At 41.9% G+C, this 23,734-nt stretch overlaps 1 protein-coding gene across 2 annotated transcripts; it reads right to left on the bottom strand.

Moving 5' to 3' along the window:
- Positions 1-201: 201 nt before the first annotated feature.
- LOC142501636 (transient receptor potential cation channel subfamily V member 6-like) lies at positions 202-20,522 on the bottom strand. Of its 2 annotated transcripts, none has more exons than XM_075611778.1 (16): positions 20,301-20,522; positions 18,861-19,007; positions 17,796-17,893; positions 17,342-17,464; positions 15,993-16,133; positions 13,959-14,057; positions 13,585-13,757; positions 12,859-13,005; positions 12,424-12,636; positions 12,209-12,295; positions 10,727-10,803; positions 10,427-10,592; positions 2,875-2,941; positions 2,063-2,331; positions 1,364-1,470; positions 202-828 (listed from the first exon to the last, which is right to left on the bottom strand). In XM_075611778.1, exons 2-16 carry the CDS (start codon positions 18,956-18,958, stop codon positions 567-569), a joined length of 2,127 nt encoding a protein of 708 aa, XP_075467893.1. In that variant the 5' UTR covers positions 18,959-19,007; positions 20,301-20,522; the 3' UTR covers positions 202-566. The 2 variants fall into 2 exon arrangements, with proteins under 2 accessions (XP_075467893.1, XP_075467892.1); XM_075611777.1 differs by having other exon boundaries at positions 18,861-18,985.
- Between the last annotated feature and the right edge of the window lie 3,212 nt (positions 20,523-23,734).

Raw genomic sequence — 23,734 nt, 5'->3', positions numbered from 1 at the left:
TATGGAAATCAAATGTATTCCGGACGTTGGTTTTGCAAACAATTAGCTTTGAAAATATACGTTAACCTCAAAATAATGTCTGTTCCTCTTTTAGGTCGTTATGAGCCCTGATTTAATAGAGCTTTGTGGATCTAGTGATTGGTCTTACAGTACAGTACTTTCAGCTCCTTGAAATTTCAACTCTAGCCAAACATTTCACAGTTCTTTTTCTTATTTTGTTTTTAATCAGAATTAAAAAAAATAATGTTTTGCAGTCACTCACAAAATGCCATATCATTAGTGGGGGACCTGCATGCACCTTCCAATGATCTGTGAGCAAGTAAAAAGCGCTAAAAACACACTGAAAACATCCTAATTGACACTTTAACTAGGCCAGAGAGGAAAATTAAAAGGCATTAGAATATTTTACAAATGAATAATTGCAGTTGATGTCCTTTACAAAGAAGCTGGTGGCCATTCCAAGTGTATCGGGACCAGTACATATTTACAAACTTCAACAGATGCGTGGTGTGGTGAGTTGTGCTCGGCACAAACGAGAGCATTATGTGGTAACACAATGTAGTGGATTATATATAGTAGACTTCCTGCACTATCTCTCGGGGCAGCATGGTTGTCCCCTGGAGCTGGTCTATGGTGGCCCTACGGACAATCTGCCAACCCCGCATTGATCTCCTCTGGGCTGGAGGTTCCAGAGCTCCCATGCTGCCATTGGGAGGTGAGACTGTTATTTTATGCTTCTCATCTTCAGACATCCTCTGAAAATCTTGGAACAGATGCTTCTGTGGGGACATTGCCATCACCTTCTGGGCAGCATCGTTTTTTTCCACACTAAAAGAGACAGACATCAAGTCATAAAATGGCATCAAGAACATGAGGGATAGGATATCACTGCAGGTCATAAATCTCATCTTAAATATCGTATGGAGAGACAAAAAGAAATGTAGAAGAAAGAGATGATGCAATCTGCCGGTTTGCATTTCATAAATTGATTTTATATTGCAAACTTTTGGAAGGGGTACGAATTGTGTAGAAGTTTTCTAATTGTTCACTGACAACTCTAAATAAATAATTAATCACGAAGCAATGGTAACAGGGAGGAAGAGGGACTAGATAAAAAAAAAAAGACGGACACAACAAACTGACCAAGGAAATTGCACAATATACACACCTATATTAAGATCTCCAAGACATGTTCGTCCACTCATAAGGATTCTCATCAGAGAGCAAAGTAGTAAAAGCAGCAGAATGATACAACTACACAGTTTCTGCTGCCCCACTAACATGCCCGTGTAATAAGAAAAACGATATGAAAAGGCACACAACACAGATTTAGCAGTCCAAACAACATTAGGGACGTACTTACCACAAATACCAGCGGTTGCCAAGCCCATACTTTGACCCCCAGACACCTAGCCGGGGCCAGAAGAATCGGGGGAGCTTGCTCTCAAGCATTACTGTAATGGCAACAAGCTGGAAAGGGCAAGAAAATAGGAACCAGGCAATCTCAATGAATAGTTTGGTAGTATATACAGAGCCCTCACTTTTTATATTTATCTCCTAGAATCCTTTTACCAATTTCCATTTTTTTCTGACTTGATACTGTATATCCAGTTCACAGATTAAGCATGAGTGTGTTTACACACACGAAAGAGAGTAACACAAATACACAAATATAGAACATTCCTCTTTTGGTCTCGACATAATGGAATCATGACATTTGTCTTGTGAGTTGTCATTATGGCAGACTTCAGTATCCTGTTCCTTATCATCGGGTACAGTATGTCAGCCCAACATTAAATTCATTTTAATACTAAGCTAATTTATCGCGATCCAGACATCTCTCTAAATGACGATCCCTTGCAGAGTATCACTTCTTACTATACTACTTTCATTTATTAGCTTTCCTCTTATCTTTCTACTTTGTTGTGATAGTGTATCCAAAGTAGACATGTGACGTCTCAAAAGTGTGTGTAGAACTAAACCAATAACACATTTTCAGGTTGCAGGAACCTACCGATCGAGTCACTGAGAAAGGGATAATGGATCATTTAACTTCACTGACCTGAGCTCTCCACAGCTCGTCCCGCTCCTGAGACACCCTCCAGTGGGTGTCCCCCATCATGGCAATAAGCAGGTTCAGCATCAAGAGGTTCGCTATCAGTGTGAAGGGGAAATAGAGGATACTGAACATGAAAGGAAGGTCTACACTGTAGTTTGCTGGGGAGTTGATGACATTGATGAACAGTTGATATGTGCTGTAGAGAGCAATGGGGTAACTGTAAAATATCCCCATCTTCTTGGGATCTTCTGTTTGGAATACCACATAAAATGCTATTAGGGAGAGGGAGAAAGAGCAAATGATTTGTGTATACATAGGGTAGAAAAAAATAAGTAGATAAATACTGGGTTTAACTGTTGGGGTCACAGAGTAAGTAATATAATTAATCCCTTCCCATCCAGATGTGCAGCATTGTTTACACTTGTTTCATCCATTTGTGAGTCAATTTATGTGGGTATTTTCAATAGGCTGGGATAGGGAAGAAACTAAATGACTCACATACATTATTATAAATGGATGTATAAAATTCTTCATCTGTCTAGCATTATTTTTTCCATTTTCTTAGGGTCAATTGCTGTAACATTGCTAGGTCTGAGATGGCATAAACTGACCTCACTAAAACTCTGTGTCAAACTTTGCCTTATGCTGTAATTTACCTGTTGTAACCCCATTGTTTGTCATTTACTTACCTGTAATGTTATTTAAAGTGCTGCATACATTGCTGGCGCTATATAAATAAAATTATACATACACTGGATTTTTCTGGGACGGTTAACATGCTGTATCGCTCCTTTACAGAACGGGTTTCTTCCTACCTGTTCCAAATCCAACAATGACAACCATCATGAGCCAGAAGAAGCGCAGGAGATCCCCAAACATCATCTGAACAACAAAGACATTGCAAGGTTTAACCTATTGTGTGACCATTATATACTTTACTACTATTTTAAATTAATGTTTTCATTTTTTTTTTGTTTCAACTTCAAATGTTATTGTTTTTTTTCCTTTGTATACAAGGCATCACAGACATTTGTACAGTTTATCACATGAGCACCCTCACATAGCTGTCTGAAACAAGCCTCATAACATGACACACATATAACACATTTAAACAGGGAGGGTGGAGGAGGGAGGGGGGGGGCATGGCGAGATGCGAATCTTCCTGTTCTTCAACCACGGATAAGCTTTTGACCGTCCAGCCATTTCTCAGAGGTCCCGCGGCGCATCCCTGGGTCCCTCCTCTGTCCCTACATGTACCCTAGAAGGGACCACCCGCTACTATTCTATCTAATATTGATTGATTGATTGTAAAACCTCCTACCTAATTGTAGCTCACCCCCTCCCACATTTAAATGGTTAAGGGCTCACTCCATAGCATCTTCCACTCAGGGGAACTTGCTTGCTTGCAGTTTGGTTGTGACAACTCTAATACAGAGTGCTTTTCCTGGTACAGGTTAATAAAAGCTTCAATCAGGCTTAGAACTTTGCAACTAATATTGACAGATTTACTATAAATCATTCTTCCTGTTACTACACAGGTTATTAAGAATTTATATTAGTGTTAGGGACCCCTGAATTGTGGTCTGCCATGCAGTTGGCTCAGGGGCTTACAACAATTTTGGCCAAAAATGTTAAACTAAAAGACCATTTACTAGATATTTATACATATATATTTAGGCACTGTACCGTGTATGAGTTTCACTGGATGTGCTAAAAACTGAGCTCTGTCTGTGTTTTATGTTCTGTCTCTGATTTTAAATAATATTGATTGATCAAAGGAGAATGCACCTAATTCTATTAGTTGCTAACCCCCTGGATATTTGTTTGGGTCTGCCATGGCAGCCAGACCTTTTGGAAATTTGTGCTAGGGTCGTTAACCAGACTTGTTAACTTTTCCATCTGGCAGACAAACCAAATTCTGTTCGGAATTTTGTCGATAGATGGGATTGTATTTTGTTTCCACACTGCTGCGATCTCGCACGTCATAGCTGTTGCAAAATGAGCAACTAATTTGTTTTCCACTCTGGCTAGTTCTTGTTCAGGTTTGTTTAACAGAGCCAGGGGTTCATCGGTATTTCAAGGCCCAAAATCCTCTGTAGCCAATTGCATATTTGCTCCCACAGTGGGACTATTTGAGGGCAGGACCACAGCATGTGTAACAGGTCTGCTGGCTTTTTGCATTGTTTAGGGCACAATGGGGAATAACCCGGGACAAATTTAGACAGTTTTACTGGGGTGAGGTACCACCTCATTAGTACTTTATATGCATTCTTCTTTAATGTTTGTACATATGGAGCTTTAGGCCGCCGCTCTAAATATTTCACTCCACTCTTCCTCTAGCGTTGTGTTCAAATCTGACACCCACTGGTCCACAAAACTTAATTTCTGGGAGTAGTCCCTTCCTGAACTGATCATCTCTCCGTACATCTTAGATGTTAGTCGCCGTATGTCACTACCCAACACACAGAGCATTTCAAAATTTGTCAGCGGTGGACATATCGTGTGTGAGTTGGTGTAGAATGCCTTGATGTGGAGGTACCTAAAATATTCTGTGTTCGGGATGTCCTTTTCTGACTTAATCTGATCAAATGTTTTAGTGGTGATTCTACCCTCCAGATCCTTTAATCTCCCTACTCCATGTTGTTTCCAAATCCCAAAGTTTCTACTATCCAGGCCTGGAGCAAAATCTGGGTTTCTATAAAGAGGAGTAATCAGGGAGTGCCTAGAAGTCAGAAAGCATCTAAACTTAGTGGCCTCCCAGACTGCAAGTGAGCTGAGCATTGAGGAGAGCGGTTTGGTTATGGTTTTGAGCCTAATTTTGAGGTACCAAATCAGGTGACGGAGTTCCAGAGGTGCGCATAGTTCGCTCTCTTGTGCCACCCATCTCTGTAATTCAGGGTCTGTGTGCCATCGCACAATTTGACATAGTTGAGCTGCTTTGTAATACGAGAACAAACAAGGTACCGCCAGTCCCCCATCTGCAGTAGATCTGTGGAGAATTTTTGCCTTCATGCGTGGTTTCTTATTTTTCCAGATACATTTTGATATCTGGGATTGAATGTACTAAATGTCTGATTAAACTACTGGGATCGGAAGAGTCTGGAACAAGTATAAAATACGGGGCAATAGGTTCATTTTAATGCAGTAAATCCTGACAATCCAGGAGATATTATATGAAGACCACTCTCCCATTTCCCTTCTCAAGGTCTGTAGGAGCTTGGGGAAGTTGGCCCTGTATAGTGACTTATAATTTTTCATGATATTTATCCCTAGATATTTAATTGTCTTGGGCTGCCAATTGAAATTCAATGCTATTAGTTTTTCTAAGTCTTGGCAAGTTTAGATTTAGGCCCTCTGATTTGGCTTGGTTGATTTTTAAATCCAGATATTCTATTGAATCTGCCCAATTAGCTGAATGGGTTGGGTAGAGAAGTGAGAGGCTGCAACAATGTCAAGATGACATCGTCCACGTATAATGCTACTTTATGAGTTTGCGATCGTATTTGGATACCTTTTATATCTGAGTTGCTTCTAATTTGGGCGGCCAATGGCTCCATGCATAGAGCGAGAGTGGGCAGCCCTGTCTTGTGCCACTCTTGATCAAGAATAGCTGAGAGGGAAAGCCTTAGTGTATGACCTTCGCTGCCGGCTTAGTGTATAATGTTTTGATTGCCCTTAGAATTTTCCCCCCGAAACCAAAGGCTCCAAGTGTGGCATCTGGATATGGCCAATCTGTCATGTCAAAGGCTTTTTCTGCATCTAAGATTAACACTACTGCCGGGATGTTGATGGTATTTATAAATTCAATCATGACTATGATTCTTCTCGTGTTGTCGGCCGCTTGTCTATCTCAAATAAAACCAACTTTATCCGGGTGATTCAGCCTGGGAAAGATAGAGCTCAATCTGTTGGCCAAAAATGTTGAGTAGTTTTTGATATCTGAATTTATGAATTATATCGTCCTATAACTTTGGCAAATTGTAGGCTATTTACCCTGTTTGTTAATTAGCGAGTTGATGCCTCGAGCATCTGTTCCGGGAATGGAGCCCCTGCCAGGACGGAGTTGAACATCCGTAGCATGTAGGGTGCCAGGATCGGACCAAACTTCTTATAATAGAGGTTGGAGAACCCATCCAGCCCTTGCGCTTTAGAAGCCTTAAGATTTTTATTTACCTGTAACTGTAACAACTCTTCTAATGTAAAATCCTGTTGCAGAAACTCCCTCTCCGCTCCATCCAACCTAGGCAGGGATGCTTCTGCAAAGAAGTTCTGAAGCACCCCTCTCGTGTTTTCATTATGTATCACCAAGTCCCCGTTGTAAAGTTTTTCATAGTATGTTTTAAACTCTTCCACTATTAGTTTAGGGTTAGGTGTCTGGTCTCCTGTATGTTTCCTAATGGCGTGAATATTATAATTTGGTTGTCCGCTGCGGATTTTGTTAGCTAGTAAGGTATCTGGCTTGTTTGCTTTTTCATAAAATTTCCTCTTTGACCATCTCAGCCTGGGAGGCAAGGAGCATGTTGAGCTCAATTTTCACGTCCTTTAACTCCTTCAACGTGTCATCTCTACCATTTTTGCTATATTGAATTGATTACCACATGTATTACTACTGTGAAGCGCTATGTACATTAATGGCGCTATATAAATAAAGACATACAATACAATACAATTGAATATAGAGCTCATGCAGCTTCGTTTTTAGTTGATTTAGTTTTGCGTCTCTTCTTTTTCCTGCCCGCTGATCAAGGTACTGTACCTCTAAGGGTAGCCTTGTGAGCCTCCCACAGTGTGGTGGGTGATTCAACACTTCCACTATTAATCCTGAAAAATTGTTTTATCTCCTCTTTGAGGGTTTGGATTATCTCTGGAATCTTGATAATTGATTTGTTAAGCTTCCAGTTTGCTCCTGGGCTCTCTAGCCTAATTTGTGCTCACAGTAGCTCAATGGGTGCATGATCCGATCATAAAATATCATGGATCCTAGAAAAGGCGATCTTTGGAACCAGTCTATTAGATACGAAGAAGTAATCAATTCCACTATAACTGTTTTGAGGGTGAGAATAAAATGTAAACCCCATCTCGCCCAGGTGCTGCTCCCTCCATATATCTACTAACTGTATATCTTTTATTCCTGTGAGAAACGCCACAGTGCCCCCATTCCTACTCTTCTTTGCTGGCGATGATTTGTCTAATATCGGGTCTATTGTCTTATTGAAGTCCCCGGCTAGGATGATATTTCCCTCTGCAATGTTATTCAGAATGCTAAAGAATGTATTAAAAAATTGGGGGTTGTTTTCGCATGGGCCATAGATGTTTGCCAATGTTAAATAGCAACCTTGAATAGTGCCTACTATTATTAAGAATCTCCCTTCTTTGTTCCATTTAACTTTTTCTAATGAAAAGGGTGGCTTATTGTGTATCAAAATAGCAACTCCTCACTTTTTCTCTTTGGCTGAAGACAAGTGGACGTCTTTAAACTGTTTATCTAGGAACTTGGGATAACTTGATTTACCAAAGTGGGTCTCCTGTAACATCAAGACATCCGCTTTCCTTTTTTTATACTGCGCGAAAGCAGTTCTTATCTTATGTGGACTATTAAAACCTTTTACATTATGGGAAATAAAGTTTACCGCCATTTGTGTCTATGGTGTAAATTTCTTACCCCATACCAGTGCCCCACCGATGCCGTCAAAGATTCCACCTTTGGAGTCTTAACTCAATTCATGGATCAGCTTCTTCACTCTCCTACCCAGGAAGTGGGATAGGGGAAGGGACACACAAGAGGGTAGACATGGGAGAAAATACATACAGCAAATGAACTAAAGAAACTTAGCCTGTTTCGGTCCTGCCGGACCTATGCTCATCTGCCCTTGGGTTATAGGTCTTCTCTGGGCCCCTCCAACTACGGACCCAGAGCCATGGGTTACCGACGTACCCATACTCCCTCAGGACTTTACCCCCAACCTTGGTTAGACCCAGATCCATGGGGTTCCAGCACATGCTGACTGCCGGGGTGGCTACCTCTCCGCCTTACTCTGGCACACCTCTTACCTATAAACTATATTGTGACCGAGCAATAACACACTAAACTACTTAACTGACCCTAACAAGCCTTCACTTTTTTCCTCTCTAGTACCTGCTCTGAACTATCTGGTTAATTTCTAGCCTTCTCTCTTTCTAAGCAGCTCCTACCTAGACCTACATTTGCCCCTTCTCTCAATCTAGGTTCTTCCAACTTGCGGGGTGCTACCTAAGTGTTCCCTGACCTACCCTCCTAGTTCCCTCTAGTATATTAATTATCTATCTCTTCTGGTGGGGTCCCCTCCTCTTCTCCCTCTGCTTCAGCTTATTGATCCCCTCTCTACTCCTACCTGCTATATCCTGAACCCTCTATGTCTTCAGCAGCCCCAGACCATTGCTATCTCTCCCCACGTCACCCCCCGTTAGTATGTAAAGTCCCTCCCAAATATACCCTTAGAGTCCTTTGTCTGATGAAATCCATTGTCTGTGCAGTCCTACCCCCCCCCCCCCCTCTCTCTTTCTGTCTCCACCTTTCCCTCTATCTCGGCAGTGGAATGCGCGAACCACAGCCGGTTGCCTATGGTAAGAGTCTACCTGTCTCTCCCCCACCAGTTCTCACGTGCTGCCTGTCACTTCAGGAGCAGTGATTCTTCCTCTTGCTTGCGACGCCTCGATCTTGTCTGCGGAATCCTACTCCCATTGTGCCAGTCAACGTTTTCGGTAAGCTCAGGTCCAGCTCCTTCAACTCCTTGCTTTGCCTCTGTTTGTCTGCCACGGCTCTGCCATTTTGGACCAGATGATCCCGCCTCCTTCTTGAGATTTAATGCCAAGCAAGATGTCTGCCACTTTTTATTAAGTTTTTCCTTAATGGTCCCATAGGGCCCAATAGGACAGGACCGGAGTACTTTTCAGGTCTGAAAGCCTTCGAAACCAAAACAAAAACCTAGCATCTGGTATTGCCCTTTTAACTGCCGAAACTTTGTACATTCTCCTCCTGGTCATGCCCCTTTAAGTCTTTAATTGAATGTCTCCAATTATCCAAAAAATCAATCAGTGACACTTTCCCTTCCTCGTCTCGCAGGGCTGCCCACTTTCTTCCAGTTTTTGTCAAGGGAGGGTCGTCTCTGCACTCGGTGAGTAAATGCATCTTTTATTCCAATGCTCTTCAGAATCCCCTCAGAGATATCCTTAAGTGTATGGGCCCCTCCATTTTTTATAACTAACAAGCTGAAGGGGAAAACCCACCTATATTTTATTCCCCTTTCCCTGAGGATACTAGTAACTGGCTGCAATGCTTTCTCAGGCCCTGTGTGACAGGGGAAATAGCTTGGAAAATTAGCATTTTCACTCCTTCAAACATGGAGACAGGGGATGTTCTTGTGATTCGGCATATTTCTTCTTTTATTTTGAAAAAATAGAATCGTAAGATCACATCTCCTTGGAGGATTATTTGGAAGTGGCTCCCCTCGTAACGCTCTATGGCACCAGTCCAACAGTAAATCTGCCTCCATTTTCTGGACAAAAGTGATATCGGCCATCTTCCCACCATCTCCTCTGTGTCCACAACTGACTCGGGAATACATCGTATTCTAATATTTTTTCGGCTGTCCCGGTTCTCGGTATCTTCCTGCCTTTCTGCGACCTCATCGATTGTTTTCTTTAGATGGGACAGCTCTTTGTCAGTGTCTTTTTGTGCCCTCTGCTCCAAATCATCAGTGAGCTCTCCAGTGCTACTGATATCCTTCCTTAGGCTTTGCATCTCACCATGGAAGAAAGATTTCAAATCCCTGAAAAGTTTAGTAATGTCTTTCCTAATTAATGGCTGTAATTCCGGATTATCGCACTTCTCCTCTATGGAGTCTGTGTCAGAGCCGGCTCCGCACAACATGTTCTTCCCCCTCCCGTGCCATATCAGCGCTCGCAAAATAAGCTTTGAGATCAAGAGTTTGCCACTTCTCCTGCAGCCAAGTTGTCATCTTCTACTGTTTGAGTCAGGTTTAGCTTTTTGTGCTAATCTACTTCAGGCTTTTGTGCTCTTTAGTGCACCGGGTATCGGCGGAGCTCTGGTATTATGCCTCCACACCGTTCCCATCGCGCATGCGCCTCTTCAGTTTTTTTTTAATACAAATACGTTTATTGGAAATAGTAAAACAGGCGGTGGTGACCTTTTAAACAATAGGTGTCTGTTCAATGAAGTGCGAAAGGCATTAAGGTTAATTAACAACTATGTTCAATATTTCTTAGGAAGGAACCCGATTAGATATAAAACTTGCATTTTTTATATAATTTTATAAATATATTGACTTTTCCCAACAATTTATCATTCTGTATTCCACTCCCACTTACCTTGTATATCATGACAGTGAACGGTCCGAGCATTTGAAAACCACGAGCAAAATACATGACATAGCACCAGCCAAGTACTAGAGCCATAGACATGGGGATCACCTCTCCATCTGTGTTAGTTACTCTCAGAGCCAGGGTCAGTAGGATCAGGCAGGAGAAGCAGACACTGCAGGGACAGGACAGAGCGAGTTATTATGTAATAGAGGGAGCATATTTGATTTAGAGCACAGGAGTAAAATATAAATGTGGCGTTAGACTATCGATAGAGGACTCGGAGGAAGTTAGAGCAGGAACACTTACAGGATGAGGTGGAAGAGTCCCCCAGAAACTGTATCCTTGAAGAAGGAAATGTTATGAGCACTCATTAACACTGGAATCTAAAGAATGGAACAGAAATAATACAGACATCAGCTGCGCTGCTTATGTGCTTTGTGAACATGAGAACAGCAATTTATCTACATCCCTTTGTGATACATAGGTGATACATAGGTGAATCTAAAGGATGTTTGTTATCATCTCTATGCTAATGATACACAACTATATTTATCTACACCTGACCTTACACCTGCTGTCCAGTCACTAATGACAGAGTGGCCTATCAGCAGTCTCTACCTAGACAGCCCTTTGTCGCCTCAAGCTTAATATGGCTATGACAAAGCTTCTCATATTCCCTCCAAAACCAGGCCTCCATTACAGTCAATAACTCTTTATACTCCATTACAACTCCTCCCTTTCCTTCTCCCCACATATAAACGCTGTTACTAAGTATTGAAGTTTCATCCTTTGCAACACTGCTACGATATTTATCAAATGTTTTACCAGGAAGTAATACATTGAGAGTTACCTTTCTTTTTCAAGTATGGCCTGTTCCTATGTTCCACTATCACCTAAACACTAGTGCATGCCCTTGTTCTCTCCCGTATTGATTACTATAACATTATTTTATCTGGCCTCCCTGCCTCACACCTCTCTCCTTTACACTCCATTCAAAATACAGCTGCATGAATCATCTCCTGATCTTCTAGGCGTGTGTCTGCTGCTGACCTGAACTGTCTCTGCTGGCTTCCTATTAATTATCGTACCAATTACCAAACTCTCCTTTCTGTTAAGGCTCTTCAATCCTCCGCACCGAAATATATCTTAACTCTAATTTCTCGTTACACTCCTTTGTCTCTTACGCTAAACACAAGGTTGTCTCATCTTTGCACCTTTGACCTCTATAGCCGTTCCCCGTTACGTCTTAAACCTTTCTCACTAATCTCTCCCTACTTATAGAACACTTTTCCACTCAATATTCATCAAACGCCTTCCCCTTTTCAATATTCAAATCCTAACTGAAAATTAAACTCCTAAAGAATCAGCTCATTAAATGTTTTACGCGTGTGCTATGAGCTCCCTATGCACAGTGACCTCTCCTGTCGGCACGTCTAATAATGCACTCTTACTTATACTGTGTCTGTAAGCCTCCCAACATAACACTTTGAGTGTAAGCTCTTTGGGACAGGGTCTCCCTTTGACTTTTGTTGCACTTATCTGCATTGTTTGTTATTTATTTACCTTGTATTGTAATTTTGTAAAGTGCTGCATACATTGTTAGTGCTATATAAATAAATGATACACACATACATACACCAAGGAGGTTATGATATGATACATGGGTAACTGCATCAAAAGGTAAACAATGAGAACAGAGTATTTTCACTGAAAAGCTTACAGTATAAGTGGTACATTGCAAGAATTACAGATATAATTAAAGTTAGGTGAGAAGTCATTGGGATTTACCTCCAGAAGTAGAATAGCCATTGCTCCAATAACAGTGATCAGCTCCCCGACTAATCTCAACTCATCCATTGGAGTTTTGTATGATTCCTGTAAAAAGATTAATAAGAAAACAGTTTAATTAAAAACAATTATTTCTGTTTAAGAATGGCTAACTCTATAGCCCCTTTAATCTGTATACTACACACTGGTAGTATTAACAATAATAGTTTTCCTACCTGGAGTGTATTTTGCACAAGCAGAGTGATGTCCCGGGGGTTAGTTGAGTTTTTCTCTATGGGTTTGAGAGGTCGGTTGGCACAGCACAGAGACACACAGATCATGTATAGCACATAGACAGCAGCCAAGAACCAGAAATATGGGCGTCCAAATCTCTGCCACTTCTTATTGATCAACTCTTTAACTGGGGAGAGGTCCAAGATCCGCCGTGCCTGGGATACCAAAACAATAGAGTGAGCAGAGAGTGTGGGAAAGGCAGTGAGTGAAGAAGGGAAAGAGATGGAAAACGTGGTAAGAAATTGAAAAGAGAATAGTGGGAAAAGGAAACAACAAGTAATAGAGAATGATAGGTTGCAAGAGAGTGAGATAAAGTAGAAAGAAATGGGTGTTCTGCTTCAAACCATTGCACAACAACTACCCCACTGCCAGTGTACCTCTGCCTTGCTAGAGGAGACGAGCAGGTGGAGAACAGAGCATGGAGACCCCCAAGAGTCGATCTCAGTCAAATCATAGAAAGTGTAAGAGGTGGGACCCATCGAAGACACCGTTCTCACTCCTTTCTGCAGCAGGTGCTGGAATATCTGAACGAGATTATTCAAAACTTGCAAGTGGCCCTCAATTCTCCACATCTGTACAGATTCTGATAACACCTAAGCAGAAGCTTTCAGTAACGTTTAACATGTCCTCAGAGATCTATACATCAATACTATTAAAATTATACTTTTTGAAGATGAGTGAAAACACCAGGTAGAGTGGGTGTTTTTTGTGTGTAGCAGTGGAATATACAGAGCCGTTGGAGTATTCTCCAGAAGCACATATCATCTGAAGCACTAACATCTGAAGGGTGATTTCTATAGAGAATTTAAATTCAGAATCTGGAATCTTTAAAATAGGTTAAAGAAGCATATAGTGTGCTGTACTAGTGGGAAAACAATATACCCCAATTCTGTGTGACCACATACAGAGAGCCACATATATAACCTGAAAGAGATTTCTGAAAGACCGACATATTCACTACTCAATGCAAAATATTAATCAGGGTTAAAAAGCCAATTTATTTTGGACATTTCTCATGGACCTTTGAAACGCAGAAACTTCATACATATCCAAAATACCCTTCTGTACTCTGTGACCTGACTCTCTTACGGTTAAAAACTTACAGTAACATTCCCCTCTGCTGCAGACATCTTTAATGGTGTGAGACCCTGGTTATTGGGAATCTGGTCCAGGCGGGGCCACAATTGATCATTGTCAAGAGACAGGAGGAGGTCAAACATTTGGCAGGAGATGGTCTTGTTGGGCTGCAGAACCAGAATGTGGAGGATGGTGTTGCCTGGGAGCAGAGACAAAGTGGACAGAAAACAATGTAAGCAGAGGTCTTATTTGGGATACTTACTAACTTTGTACCACACGCTGTACACTCAGACGTGTTTAAGCAACATAAAAAATATTACACAACTGTGGCATCAGCCTTTCAAGCACTGTGACTCTTTTCTGTGGTCACAGTAGGTAGCATTCCCTTATATACTCTCACCCCAACAGTCACGAGCCCGCAGGTCTGCTCCATGCTCTACAAGTAACTTCACAATATCAGTGTTCCCCACACACACAGCAAAGGTCAGGATGTGTTCCCCTGGGGAGAGACAGTTGGGAGGGGAAAAGAAGAATGAGAACTTGTAAGATAAGTGGGGTGATAGAGAAATTATTGTCAAGGAAAAGGTTATATAGATTCAGGTAATGGGTGGCTTTGTGACTAGGCACAGATTCGGTACTATTCTCACTGCCAACATCTTATGATAATAGTACTAGATACTTTATACACTAGTGTATAATGCACTATAAAAAGCTACATTTTAAATCAGCAAGTGCTCCATGGACCCTACGATTCCAAATAATACTTGCCTGGTAGACACAATATGGCTGCCGGTGTCCGCTTTGCTACAGTGGCCAATAAAAAGTTGCAACATCATGGGGAGATAACTATGCAAGTTCCTGTTGGTGACCCCGTGGCCACATTAGTATATTTGTGTGTCAAACACTGGCACAAAAAAAGTTCAAATATCTTGGAAATCAGGGCGGTCCCCCAAGGTCGGGGGCTACAGATAAGCTCTAAGGGTCCACAGAGGTCATGGGCCACAGATAAGCTCTGGTTCAGGTACATTTACAAAGAATCAATATCATACTGTACTAATTATAATTAAATTAAGCAAAGAGTACTATCTGTTATATTAACTAAAAATAGAAGAGCACCCCAAGACAACTCTCATAATGTATACAGTTTATTCCACATGAATATAAAAGGATAAAGTAAAGAACAAATGCACTCACATTTGTGCTTACTACCAAAAACAGATGCAACCCGATCAGGTATACCCTAAGAAACCTCTAGGATCTCGCTGCACACCCTGTGCCACGTTTTGGCGTCTCTCTCTGTGCCTGCGCTCACTCCTCCGATCTTCCGCATCTCAGTGCCTCCCCTTTGAGATGACGTCACTTCCAAAATGGCCACCTTGGAATTTGAGATGCGAAAGATCGGAGGAGAGAGCGCAGGCAACCGAGAGAGACACAGACGCACAGCACAGCGGGTGCGGTTGGATACCAGCGGTCCACGAGGTTTCTCAGAGTATACCTGATCGGGTTTTATCTGTTTCTGGTAATAAGCACAAATGTGAGTGCATGTCTTCTTTACTTTATTCTTTTATATTCATGTGGCATAAACTGCATACAGTATGAGAGTTGTCTCTGTGTGCTCATCTATTTTTAGTTGAAGTGGACACACAGAAAGCTGGGGATATCTCTCTGAGGAAACAGCACCAGGACTTCATTGTACTGTATCTACAGTTCTCCAAATGAAGCCGGACATTTATGTGAACTACTTTAGGGTTTGACTATATATTATTTGTGTCTACATGTCTTAAATATGGATGTATTATTTGTTTTAATATCATTCACTTCATGTGTTGTCGAAACACTATATATCTCCCAGTTGTACCCTTAAATTGAGCACAAATTGGAGATTAGTATTCAGAACATTATATTAGTTTACTGTTAAAAAAAATATTAAATTAATCAATTCCATTCTAATATACTAATCGGAGCTAAATTAATAGATCCCCTTTCATATAGGGAAAACTGTTATTCAGCTGATGCTAATAGAGATATAAAAAAATGTTGAAGGGAAATTAAGAATAGGAATAAATAAAATACATGATGGATAAACATATACAAAATGAAACAGCAGGAAATAGCAAACACAGAAAAAACCTTACGTTAATCCACATACTTCACACAAGTTTGTAAAGTCCTTTCAAGGTCCTCAAATTACTAACATGTGGATTTCAAGCATCTGGAAACGGAAGCTAAAAAGTAACAAATAGTTGGGCTTATTTGCATTTTCATTTAACAAATCTTGATATCACCAGTATACAGCTTGATACTAAAAAGATTGGTGGCAGCCTGTGGTGCACAACGAGACGCGAGACAAGTTGGCTGAGAGATTGAGACACATATATGATGAGTTACTAAAGGAAATGTGTTCCTGAGAAATGGACTGTCGTCGCCATCTCACCAAAGTAGAATAGATTTGGGGGCTTGAGAGTAAAGAAGTTGCCAGTGGCACGAGGTAACAAGATATCAGCTCCTTTCTGTATCAGCATTCGAACTAGATTCATGTTCTGATTGACAGCTGCAATGTGCAGAGCGGTCTGTCCTGTAAGAAAGAAGTAGGGTAGAAGAGGGGAAGGAAAGAAAGGGAGGAGGGGTAAGGTGGAGTGGTTTAGATAGAGCATGGAAAGTAACGGGTGCTGACACTGATTAATAATGAAAAAAGAATGGAGATAACTGGTCATATCTGGTGCTGGAAGACACCTTAAAGTACATTCAAGTCAATAACTCATGGACAAGTGCATATTACATAGCACTCATAGAAAATGTAAACTCTCTATAACTTATGTTGGTGTTCAGGAAATACAGTGTAACAGTATGATGAAGATACAGTACTCTATACAATTCCTTCATTTGTATTCTTTCACGTAATTATCAATTCGTACATGGTGTTAATATCTGCGTTACTCCAAAGGCGGGCAGCCTGATGGGGCTCCCAAGAGTTGCCCCCCTCTACACAGGACCAGCGTGCTAAGGGTTAACATTTGCTTGTACTTTGTGGAACGTCATCCCCCCCCCCCCACAGGAATCTTTAATGAGCCAAGAGGACACAAAGAACTTTCTGTTCACAGCTGCATTGAATCTCATCCATCCCAGTGTACACCTGCGTTGCCCCAAAGGTGGACAGCCTTTGGCACAGCGGAAGGGCAGCCAAAGGGTGTGAGCCATTTGCTGATGTTTGGTGATGTTAAAGCTGCTATATTTCAATCTGAAACTCACAAGCCCTTTATCCCCTGTACCCAATTTTCCAACTCTATCTGTCCATGAAATGTCTAGGAATTGACTGTATAACCCTGTTATTTTAATGTAACCTGCCGGCGGTCATCTCACCCCCGTGCAGCCCCCCCCCCCCCATCACCCCTACTTACCTCGGCTCCAGCGTCATGGCATCATGTTGCCATAGCAACGTGATATCACATGATCTCGCGGTGTCATTTGACGCCACGTTACCATGGTGACGCGTGTGCAGCCAAGGTAAGTAAAGGTTTACAGAGGCTCTGCAGCTTAATTTAAGTGCCTTCAAGAAGCACGCGGGGCTTCTGCAAACCGCGTGCCCCCCGCAGGCAGTCTCGCGCCCCCCCCTGGGGGTCGCGCCTCCCAGTTTGCGCACCGCTGGTGTAAAACACTGTCTTTATCAGAGATGTGGTCATTTTGAGGAACGGATTTTTCCGCCTGTGTAGAGAGTGTCCTGGAGGAAGAGAGGAAGAAGGTAGAAAAGATGGAAAATAATAAAGATGCGTAATCATTTCTGACCTTGGTAGAGGTGGGAGGTCATGGGTAGATTGACAAGGTAGGGAGCTTCCATTAGCAGAATTTCTGCTGCCTCCAAGTTATCATGCATAGCTGCCATGTGAAGAGCCGTCTCTCCGAAAGCACCTAGTGACACACCGTGACAAACAATGTGATGAGCATAGATTTCCTCACAGTTAAACTACATAAGGTTACTCTGTTATAACGTAGTATCACATGAACTCTCAATATAACATGCATTGCTACAGTATCTTGTGCTCTGTTCTTTTTATTTCGGCTTCTCTCATTGCTTTTGCTCTCCTATTGCTCACCTCAGAGATGCACTAGGGCGCAATATTTTGTAGACATATGAGAAGGGCTAATAGCGACAACACCGAAAATGTGAGTACTTCTGTATCTCTCTGCAAGAGGTATGGGTTCAATGATTGTTGGATCACCAATGCCTTGCTGTACTCACCTGTCTGGAAGGTGTCACAGTTTTCAGATGCTAGGAGCTCCCTCAGATGTTCAACATGATTTTCTTTGGCAGCTAGAAGCAGCGGCAGCTCCTGAACCCTAAAAAAACAACGGCTTTATTCTTCTGTCTTAAGCTACAAATTAGTTTGGCAAGTGTTTGAGTGAATGCTTTAATACATTTAAAAAATGGCTAGATGTTTGTGCAATATTTTGCCCATTCTCTTTCCCATCCCCTTTGTTTAACATAAACAAATATCTCCGAGCTTCACAAAAGTTCCTGCAAGTGTTGCTAAGCTCCCTACGAAAGCAGCTATATTTCAAGGAAGTCGACAAAAGGTCTTACAGCTTTAGGGGTAAAATGTAATTGTAATGCTTAACTCGAGTAAGACTTTGGCGTTTGAAGAATTCTGAAAAAGTTTGTCCTATTACAGTCTTTCTGTAGTTGACATATTACATTTTTCAAAGACAATATGAGTGGTCTAGAACCGGGCTAAGAGTGGCGGCCTCATACCGAGCGCTGTCTTAATTAATTTATCATCACGATTTTACCCATTACTGCACATGGGACTGGCAGCTCCTTACTAATTATTATCCCAAAAAGGAGGAAGAGAGAGGAGAACAAGAGAGTCAAATAGAACAAGAGGAAAAATTTGTTTTCATCTGTTTGCCATTCACTTCTCGGAGAACTGGGGCTTTGAAAAATGAAAGCGTTTGACACAGGGAGTATAGACCATACCTTCTCGTATGAATACGTTTTTCAGCTTTTGCCCATTTAATACTTACTAGGGTATAACTCACTGACTGATTTCTGATTTGCCTAATAGTAACTGTTACTGTTAAGTAATCAGAAGCAATGTTTAGTGAATGCTTCGTTCAAATGAACTATGAATATTATTGTTATCTGAATGATCTCAGGAATGGACTTGACCCACCTAGAGAAAAACAGAAATTCTTGGGGTTAAATAGGGTTGACACAGAAACCCGTCTCTTGCCCCTCGGGTTAATGGTAACCTGATGGAAAGGTGAAATGAATAGCCACTACAGCGTATTTGAATAAGAATGATACCTTCTTTGCTGTAACTGGTTTGTCTTGGCCTCTGCCTCTTGCCATCCTGAGCCACCACAATACCAAATCTCATGAACTCTTTTCTGGAAAATCCTCATCCTTATCTGTTATACAATATGTCATCACTGAAAACACATGGGAGAAGATCTGAAAATCCCAAGGAGTCTAAAATTATCATTCAATACTAAATAATCCAAAATGCTTTACAGCTGGACATCCCAAATCAGAGTTATAAATACAACAGCCAAACCTCACCCCAGAACAGACACACCAGCCAACACTCACCCCAGAACAGACACACCAGCCAACCCTCATTCCAGAACAGATACACCAGCCAACCCTCACTCCAGAACAGACACACCAGCCAACCCTCATCCCAGAAAAGACACACCAGCCAACCCTCACCCCAGAACAGACACACCAGCCAACCCTCATTCCAGAACAGATACACCAGCCAACCCTCACTCCAGAACAGACACACCAGCCAACCCTCATCCCAGAAAAGACACACCAGCCAACCCTCATTCCAGAACAGATACACCAGCCAACCCTCACTCTAGAACAGACACACCAGCCAACCCTCATCCCAGAAAAGACACACCAGCCAACCCTCATCCCAGAACAGACACACCAGCCAACCCTCACCCCAGAAAAGACACACCAGCCATCCCTCACTCCAGAGCAGACATACCAGCAAACCCTCACTCCAGAACAGACACACCAGCCAACCCTCACCCCAGAACAAACTACTCTAACACAGGCCGGCATATACAGTAAATAATCATAGATACTCCAACCTTAAATAACATAACATACAGTACCATATCTCAATAAAAAAATGTGCAGTCTAGTCAGTCCAAATAATATTATTCCAACTCAAAACTTCTAAATAACACAGATCTTAAAATGTTTCTTTACTCTCAGTAAAACCCATCTTAGCCAACACTTGTTAACACAGTCCCTATTTAATACACCAAATTCTTACACAGAGCCCCAAATAGACATGTTTTACATACACAGACCTAAAAAAATATACCCTAACCCTCACACAGCATCAGAACACCAGCTCTATTTAAAACTATTTATTGTAGTAAGAAAATCCTAAAATACACTCTATTCTTACCCATAATTTATATAACACGGACCCAATAACACCAATTGTTACAGACTGAAGCACTAGCAGGGTAGGAATCTATGCATAGAGTAAAATATAAACAAACAAATCCCTATCCCAAGGAACTGACAATCTAATCTAAATCATTTATTTTTTGCAAGAAACTGCCACGAGTCTCAGCCTATCGTCTATCTTCTACCAATTACTACTATACCAAAAACTTCAATTTTACGGTCCGAAATCACTCATATCCTAAATAACACAAACAATCCGTGGCTTATACATCATAATCAATTTGAACTCATGTCGAAAGTCACATAGCTTACCTTTCACAGTAAATATAATAATACACAGGTGTGCTTGTATTATTCGTGTTACTCCTTCAGATGTAGAAGATCTTCATGTGTCCTATCCTAAGGGTATTCATAGAAGTCATTGTATAATTTCAGGTGCTGAGTAAGAGTAAAATAGTGGTTGTTTATAAGGCTTCATAGCGTTTGCCTAAACTTCTGATCTTTTTTTCCCCTGATGCCGGAGAGGCCTCTATTTTCTAATAGGTCTGAAGTTTTTAGGGGAGGGTCATTCAGGTTCTCAGGTGAGATCTGGAATGTGGTGAGACTGGAATGTGGTGAGACTAGATGTGGAACATTATATCTTTAAACTAAAACAAATTGTCTGTGTCATGTCACGTCCCTCAGGCACTGACTGTTCAAATGTTCTTTAATACATGCTGTGTTTCCAGGGGTTCATTCTTAAATCCTCAATAAGTTGTGCAAGTGAATGGTTTGATATATTCATCAAAAGGCAAAAAGATTGTGCAAACATTTTTATTTTGTTCTTTTATTAACATAAACTAACATTCTCAGTTTTACAGTTTTGCAACATTCTGCACCCCCTTCTACACCTATCCTCCTACACCACCCCTCTCCTACATCCCCCTCCTGCACCCCTCCTCCTGCTCCTCTTGCACCCCTACTCCTCATCCCCTTTCTTGCACCCCTTTCCTGCAGCTGTAACACCCCAAAGTGGTGGGGAGCCTTGCAATGGGATTTCTGAATTGCTTCTCAGGGCAATAATGTGGGTCATGGGCAATGCTGGCAGCTCCGTCTCATTTGATGTGTTAGCCCCTTGCAGTGTGGGATTAAGTGACGGGCTGGCCAGGCACTGCGGGACACTACTAGGTGGGGGTGACACCACTCGTATAAGAGTGCGCTGGCCTGGATGGAGATGGGAGAGAGCATGACACACAGAACACTTAGCATGGCCGTCAGCAGCCAGGACACGTGCATGGGAAGGGTAAAAATGTGTCCTGATGCTGACAGCCAAGCGGAGTGTCTTCTGTGTGTGCACACTCACAAGTGGAGGAGGCGGTGTTCCTGAAGGTGCACTCCTCCATCTCCACTTCCCCTCTTAGCTGCATCATCCTCAGCCTCCTGGACCTCCTCAGTTCATGTTCAGCTTGTCCAAGAGGCTAAGATGTAATTCGGCGGGGAAGTGGAGATGGAGGAGCGCGTCTTCAGCAACCCCTGCCTCCTCCACTTGTGAGTGTGCACACACACACAGGACAAGCTTGGCCGTCAGCAGTCAGGGCACATTTTTACACTTCCCATGCTCCTCTCGCTAACACACAAACAAATGGCGAGATCCCCTGCATTTGGGGAGACTGAGGGCATTTAAAGAAGACGGCAAGGTGACCTGCAGCGATGGTGGCGACTCTGAGGTGACTTGCGGCGTGAGTAGGGGCGCCACATTTTGTGTCTGCCTGGTGCACAATAGTCTTGGCCCGGCACTTGGTTGCTGGTGGTCCAGAACACCCTAAGGGCCACACCTCTCCGGTGAGTCGGGATCGTTTCTGAGGGACCACATTTTCGCAATATCCCCGCGGGGATGTGAATGGAAGAAGAGTACGTTCTGAATGCGATCTCCCCTAAAAAATTACCAAAAATGCATAACATGCACTGTACGTCATAGGGCCGGCCCTGGCGCCGGGGTACAGTGCGGTAGAGCACTCAAGGAGCTGATAGAGAACTCATCTATTGTTAACAAGTCTTGTGTTTCCCAGGCAGCTGTCAGCAGAATACACTCACCAAGCTAAGAAATAACATCAATTTACAGTATATTTATTTGTCTTTGAAACTGTCTCAAAACAAAGCTTCAAGTTTAATTTGGGATCTAAAGTCTACATTGGAAATACAATCTTACTAAATTCTTCCCTTTGTTTCTGCACCATATTATTCTTTAACAAAAACTGTTTCATTTTTTGTTTAGAAACATCATACTTTATGATTTAATTTGTAAAATATTTAAATATATTTGAAGTATTTTCTGGACCTCATTACATGGAACAAACAACCAGAAAATGACATAAAATGTTTCAAGTAATTGCAAATACTCCCTGGGAATCAGTAACGCAAATAGTGTCCAGACGGTGTCAGCATTGTAACATCATTTCCTCTGACAGTGTTATAATCCTGGAACTGTCCTTGTACTGCTGTGTCTCCAGTAATATTCCTACACCCCCCTCTGATGTGTGAAGCTGCTGAGATTCGATTTACTGCAAGTTTCAAAACTTTGGAAAATCCAGAAAAACGTGATTGAGCTTTTGATGCCAAAAATTCTACTGAATTGAACAAATTGTTACAAATCTCCTATTTTGCCTTTTTAAAGTGCTAAAATAGCAGCGTTGTGGCTTAAAAAATAAATAAAAAAATGTTGCAAGTTCGATTGAATTTCAGAAGTGAAAGAAATCGGAAATTAAATGCACATGAACTTTTCAGCGTTAATCAAATTGGCCAAAACGTTTGAGTGAGGGATCAAGAAAAAACACTTTGCCAATGTTTAAACAGTTCGAGTCACAGTAACAGCTGCAGTTCAAGAAGGACTCGTGTTTAATATGCCAAGAATTAACTAAATGTAATTAAAATAATTAGGCTAAAAAATACAAGTAATTGACTTCCTGGTCACCTCTGTGCTGCCACGTTTAATGTTCTGCGTCTCTCTGCTGCCCAACTGTCACCTCCCAGGCTGTCATGCAAGGTTCTGCCCGTGACTGGGGTACGTTTGGTAACAGCAGGAGTTTGTAAATATTTAATTCCAGCAGAGTTGTGTCCACAATGTTTGAAATATCTATGCTGCTGCTAGACCTGGGGTGCGCAAACTGGGGGGTGATTATCTGCGGGAAGTGCGGGATTTACAGAGGCCCGCGCGCTTCCCGATGGCACATAAATTAAATGCCGGGGAAGCGGCGAAGGCCTCTGCAAACCTTAGTTACCTTGGTTCAGCCGTCTTCTGGAGACGCGTCGCTATTGCAACGTGGCATCATGACGCCCAGACGCCGGGAACCAAGGTATGGGGGGGGAGAGGGGACAGTCGGCAGGGGGGCGCAGGGGGAAAAGATTGCGCTCCCCTCTGCTAGACCATGTAACTACATTGTATCTTTCTGTTGTCTATGTAGAGTTCCTAGTTATGTGAAATTACACTGATGTAAATGATACCTGGATTTGCCGAACCATAAGTAACAGCAGCGGCACCAAAGCAGGGGTATGATATTTTATTTATTTATTTGTTTAATTTATGTATTTTAACATTTTTATCTTTAATATGCTTTTTTTTTTTCATTGTAAAAACTCTGAACTGGCAAGTGTGCTTAAATGTTAAGGGTGTGACCCATTCAAACTAGAGACCTGGAGAAAAGTGTAAGGAATCCACTCCTGGCTTTGATTATAGCTTTTGCAGACTTCTGCAGTTGCAAAAGCTTCCT

The sequence above is a fragment of the Ascaphus truei genome, chromosome 8, assembly GCF_040206685.1.
Source record: "Ascaphus truei isolate aAscTru1 chromosome 8, aAscTru1.hap1, whole genome shotgun sequence".
Lineage (NCBI taxonomy): Eukaryota > Metazoa > Chordata > Amphibia > Anura > Ascaphidae > Ascaphus > Ascaphus truei.
Note: the sequence above shows the minus strand (reverse complement) of the source record. Positions and strands in the feature narration are given on the sequence as shown.

What these genes read in the sequence shown, in the direction of transcription:
- LOC142501636 (XM_075611778.1), bottom strand. Translation starts at nt 18,958, where the DNA reads ATGAGGATTTTCCAGAAAAGAGTTCATGAGATTTGGTATTGTGGTGGC. An exon ending in GACCTCCCACCTCTACCAAG is followed by an intron (nt 16,134 to 17,341) that starts GTCAGAAATGAT and finishes TCTTTCTTACAG; the next exon opens with GACAGACCGCTCTGCACATT. An exon ending in GCGGGCTCGTGACTGTTGGG is followed by an intron (nt 13,758 to 13,958) that starts GTGAGAGTATAT and finishes CTCTGCTCCCAG; the next exon opens with GCAACACCATCCTCCACATT.